General features: G+C 38.7%; 1 protein-coding gene across 3 annotated transcripts in view; it reads left to right on the forward strand.

Moving 5' to 3' along the window:
* Positions 1-1,577: 1,577 nt before the first annotated feature.
* Positions 1,578-5,719, forward strand: part of LOC102000430 (UDP-glucuronosyltransferase 3A2) — a 32,000-nt gene continuing 27,858 nt past the window's right edge. Inside the window, exon 1 of one of the 3 annotated variants that reach the window (XM_026783729.1) lies at positions 1,578-1,584. Coding sequence is in view for 1 of the 3 variants with exons in the window: in XM_005356614.3 (XP_005356671.1) it covers positions 1,722-1,815 (94 nt within the window). In the remaining 2 variants the exon portion in view is untranslated. The other 2 variants (XM_005356614.3, XM_005356615.2) reach the window with 2 other exon arrangements.

A 5,719-nucleotide genomic window follows, 5' to 3' on the forward strand; every position in this document is an offset into this window, starting at 1 on the left:
GAGAGAGAGAGAGAGAGAGAGAGAGAGAGAGAGAGAGAGAGAGAGAATGAGGGATAGAGAGAAAGAGCAAGAGAGAAGATATGTGTGTGGTATATATGTGTTTATACATCAGTGTGACAACTCATACATGCATATGTGAACATGCACGTGGAAGCCAGGGGTTGACAGGAGGTGTCATTAGGTGTATTCCTTTATACTTCTCACCCTATTTTTTGAGACAGGGTCTTTTACTGGACATGAACCTTGCCAATTAATCTAGACTGACAGGTCAGAAAGGCCCCAGGTCCACCTACCTTAACCTTCCTCGTCCTGTGATTATAGGTGCCTGGCTTTTTAATGTGAGTAATCTCTGCACTGAGGTCATCTACCCATCTCTCCAGACCTGAGATCTGATGTTTGAAGCCAGGAGAAGATGGTGTTTCAGCTCCGGAGTAGGATATATATTCCTCAGCAGCTGCGACAGTGCTCAGACACTTTGTGTGAAGGTGGAATTTCCTTACAATTTTTACTGATTCAAAAGCTGCCTCCACCAGGAAGCAATCTCATACATGACCAGAAATAAAGCCTTCCCAGCTCTCTGAGTATCCCTTAATCCAAGCTGACAATGAAATTAACCTCACACTAATACATTTGAGAAGTTAGAGAACAATTGATCGGCTGAAGATTTGCTGTGAAGAACAGTGCAGCCCCCTTTCTCACATTATTTCTCCTTTTTTGTGTTTTCCTCTGTGTGATTGTGAAACCAGCATGAATATATGAGAAGGTAATGTTTACGTTCAGACAGGTAAAGACGTAGACACAAGACACAATGCTGCAAAGCAGAACTCCAGGCAGGATTCCTCTGCATGCTTTGAAAGTCCTGAAACAGATTCTCTTCTGCTTTGAGGATGCACTGGGAAATTTTACTAAAGCTGTTAAGTTTTCAACTAGAATGTGGAGATGACCATGTGGGGAAATGTGCTCCTTCCTCTTGGGCGTATTTACAAGTGGCAGAACTGGAAGCTGGCTTGTGCTCGCACGTGGGAGGATGGTGTAACGCATCCATTCTGCTTTACGATGCGCATTCAATCTTAATTACTTTGTTTTCCAGATAAAGTCCTGACCTTATACTACAAGCACATTTTCATGAATTTGTAACTAGTGAGAGGCCTTGGGCAGTATTCTTATATGTTTTCTTGGAAAATTGGCTTATGTTGACACTCTTGGAGATTTTAGAACTGGAACCTGGCTTAATGAGTAACAGATATGGCAATAGGATCCAAATAGAGAAATGACAGAGGAGGCAGAGTCCTATAAGTTAGTGAATGGACCAGTAAAATGTTCACGTACATGCCACTTCAAGATGCTGTCATTGACAGGATTTCTCAAGATCCCTTCAATCACACTTTGAGAGTTGTGATGGGGCAGTAAAAAGGATATTGTAGCTTTGTGTTGGGGCAGTTAAGAGTGTATTGTAACTAAAGGACAAGTTAAATAGTAACCATCCACCCATTCCTCTGTGGACTCTGGTTCAGGAGGGTGAAACAGAATGTCCAATGGAAAGTGATCATCAGAGAAGGTAAAGAGCGGAAGGTCACTTGGAAGGTCAGAAAGAGATCTCCTCCTTCTTGTGTCATTTCAAGGCCATAGCCAGTGCTTTGTGACTGAGGCTCACGGGGTCCTCTAGCGGGCTTCGGTTCTTAAGGTGTGATTCCTATGCCTGAGATCCACGAGATCTACAGATGGCTAAGCTTCAGAGCTGGCTTCTAGTGAGCTTATTTCTCACTGAGGTTCTTCTTTTGGAGGCTGGGAAAATCCTGACTATAGCTACACTGGGTGAGTGCCTGCTGGGAATGCAGAGTCTTGTAGCTCAGGACACAGGGATAACGTGTCTCATAAAACAGCACGTAGAGGACCATATGTGCACAAGATTTTCTAACTAGGCTTGGATCTAACCTGGGGGAGGAGGTATGGAGTGTGCGAAGTGGTGCTTATAAGGGACTCCACCAAAGGATGGGCATAAATAGTAGACGGAAATGGCATCTGATGTGGACACAGCTCCAGGAGACTGAGCATTGTATTGCAAAGTAGACAAGAATGGCTTCTTTACTGGGACCTAAGATTGTGAGTAGATCGGAGGCATATGAGTCAAATTTCCAGTCTATTCCTTCAAAAAAGGGAGCAGTGAGTATTTCTAGATTTCTCTGGGAGAGGCTGCCATCTATAAAGATTTTTGGTTTAAAAAGAGCCTCTTCTTCTCTTTAAGCACATAGTCACTGAAGTCTGCATGACACCAAGCCAGCTTCTTATTCTACAAATTGTTATGTTACTCTTACCACTAAAAGTGTTCTGCCCCCATTGTTTGGTATGGGGTTCATGACAATGCTGTAGGACTCAGGACAAGAATCTCTGATAAAAGTCAGGGTCATTTAGGGGAAATACATATTAGTACCAACAAGTAGCTTCCCATTCATAGACATTGTGAAAACATTTTTTTTCAAATGATCAATTTGTTTGCATTCATATTTAAATACATGTTACCCAGGATTAGGGCAGAAAAGAACCCAGACATAATAGAAAAGCAGAGTCGATGAATGTGTTATCCTGTTTTATTTCTTTTATTTCTCAACTGGACACCCATGAGTGCCAGTAAAGAGTCAAGATTTTAGCAAAGTAAACTTTGACATCCACAATCAACATGGACAATTAATTTGCAAACTGTGCTAACAACCCCCTCATCATAGCTATTCCCCAATGCCAAGTTTTCAGGATAACTCACATCTTATCACATCTTTCGTATTTAAAATTAATGATTTTAAACAGCTAATTAAAAGCAAGTGAAACTGTATGGCTTACTGAGAGTTTTTGTGGTAATCCTAAAATGTTTTATTTATTCTGAAGGGAGTATGATCCTGCCATTACAAAGTGCTGACACAGCTTACTCTGTCGCATTACTAAGGAGCTTATATAAATTAAGGTATTCTGTCACTAAAACTTTTGTTTACATTTGTATATCTAGCTGTCCTAATCATAAAGGGATGATATTCCATGAGCATTTCATCCTTGGCCTACGATCTAGCATTTTATGGCAAAGCTATTAGCCTTATGGATTTATCAATGAAAAGTAAATTTGCTGTATCAATCCTGTTCACTTCTCCTAACTATCTCAGTAAGATGATAATTTAAAAAAATATTTATTTATTTATTTGGTTTTTCGAGACAGGGTTTCTCTGTGGTATTGTATGAATATTTTATCTACATATATGTCTGTTTGGTACCCATATGCCCAGTTGTGGTAGGGGTTCTAAGAAGGCTTCAGGGCTAGTAGAACTGGAGTTCTAGGTGGCTATGAGCCTCCATTGGGTGCTGGGTATTGAATGTGAGGCATATTTAAAAATGGTGCTGGCATAACTGGATATCAACATGTAGAAGAATATAAATAGATCCATATCTATCACCATGCACAAAATACAAGTGCAAATGGATCAAAGACCTCAACATAAAACCAACCACACTGAACCTGATAGTAGAGAGGTTTTGTTGATTTCACCTCTTAATTTGATTATTTCCTGTTATCTAGTCCTCCTGGGTGAGTTTGCTTCTTTGTGTTCTAGAACTTTCAGTTATTCCGTTAACTTGCTAGTGTGGGATGTTTTCAGCTTCTTTATGTAGGCATTTAGTGCTATGAACTTTCCTCTTAACACTGCTTTCATTGTGTTCCATAAGTTTGGGATATAGTATGGTCATTTTCAATATATCTTATGAAGTCTTTAATTTCTTTATTTCTTCCTTGACCCATTGGTGATTTATGTAAGCATTGTTCAATTTCCATGTGTTTGTTGACTTTCTGAAATTAGTATTGGTGTTGAATTCTAAACCATGAATTTAAATCATGGTGATCTGATACGATACATGGGTTATTCCATTTTTTTTTATCTGTTGATAAACAGATATGTGACCAAGTATGTGGTCAATTCTTGAGAAGGCTCCATGAGGTTCTGAGAGAAAGGTATATTCTTTTATGTTTGTCCTGAACGTTCTATAGATGTCTGTTAAGTCTATTTGACTCATAACATCTGTTACTTCCTTTAATTCTTTGTTAAGTCTCTGTTTAGAAGACCTGTCCAATGGTAAAAATGGGGTGTTGAAGTCTCCCACTATTAATGTGTGATTTAAAATTTAACAATTTTTTTGTTTATTTGTTTTCATGTAAAAGTGGCCTTGTATTTGGGGCATAGATGTTAAGAATTGAGATTTCTTCTTGATGGATTTTTCCTGTGATAAATATGAAATATGCTTCTTTGTCTCTTTTGATTGATCTTAGTTTGAAGTCTGTTTCATTAGATATTAGTATAGCTACACCAACTTGTTTCTTAGTTCCATTTGATTGGAAATTTTTTCTTCAACCTTTTACTCTGAGGTGATGTCTGTCTTTGAGGTTGAGGTATGTTTCTAGTATGCAGTAAAAGGATGGATTCTGATTTTGTATCCAATCTGTTAGCCTGTGTCTTTTTATAGGTGAGTTAGGTCCATTTATATTAAGGGATATTAATGATCAGTAATTGCTAGTTCCTGTCATTTTGTTTCTCATGTAGGTGATGTTGTTGTGTGTGTTTCCCTTCTTTTGGGTTTGCTGCTGTGAGATCATCTATTGTCCGTGTTTTTGTTGGTGTATCTGATTTCTTTGGGTTCAAGTTATCCCAAATTTTTATAGGGCTGAATTTGTGTCCCATAACTCCTAGATATTTTGTGCTAAGCTTTTGTTAGATTTAACATTTTCTTTCACTGATGAGTTGATTTCCTCTATCATATCTTCAATGCCTGAGATTCTTTCTGCCATCTATTGCATTCTGATATTTATGTTTGTATTGTGGTTCCTGATCATTTACCCATAATTTCCATTTCCAAAATTCTCTCGGTTTGTTTTTCCTTTATTTTCTCTATTGAAATTTTCAAGTCTTGAATCATTGCTTTCATCTCTTTGATTGGTTTTTTTTTTGGTTTTCTTTAAGGGATTTATTAATTTATTTCAATTGTTTTGTTTTTTCCTTTACTTCTTTGAGGGAGTTTTTCATTTCCTCTTTAAGGGACTCAAGATCCTAAAGTCATTTTTTTATGTCGTCTCTTCAGCTTCATTTGTGTGGGGGTGTTCAAGTCTTGCTGCTGTAGAACCACTGGTTTTTGGTGGTGCTATGTTTTACTTTGTGTTGTTGAGTGTGTTGCTTCCCATCCTTTCTTCCAATTGGTGTAGTTGGGTTGTGTCTCTGGTGATCAGTCCTCCAGGCACCCCTGGATCCTAGGCTCAGATGAAGGCTCCTCGTGGTGGAGTTGGTGCCATAGTTCAGCTCATGAAGGATGTTGCTCAGTGACTGTGGAGATGGGGTGTGGTCAGACCTTCCTTGCTTGGTGGCTTAGGCAGAGTTTGTGCACTGGCAGGTGGGCCTATTGCCTTACTGGCTCTGGCCTTCTTTTATTATTTGAGATTAGAATTATGATATGTTCCCCTTACCTTTCCACCCTCCAAACCCTCCCATATACATTTGCATAATCTCTTTGAAAGACTTGGCCTCATTGTTCATTCATTGTTGTAACATGCATAGATGTATATTTACACACACATGCACTACTAAATACGACCTGCTCAGTCTGTATAGTGTTACTTGTATGTATGTTTTGAGGGATGACCATTGTTTTTATTGGATAATGAATTATTGTAGTCTTCCCTAGGGAAGCCTTTTCT

This window comes from Microtus ochrogaster, chromosome 19 (assembly GCF_000317375.1).
Source record: "Microtus ochrogaster isolate Prairie Vole_2 chromosome 19, MicOch1.0, whole genome shotgun sequence".
In the NCBI taxonomy this organism is placed as follows: Eukaryota; Metazoa; Chordata; class Mammalia; order Rodentia; family Cricetidae; genus Microtus; species Microtus ochrogaster.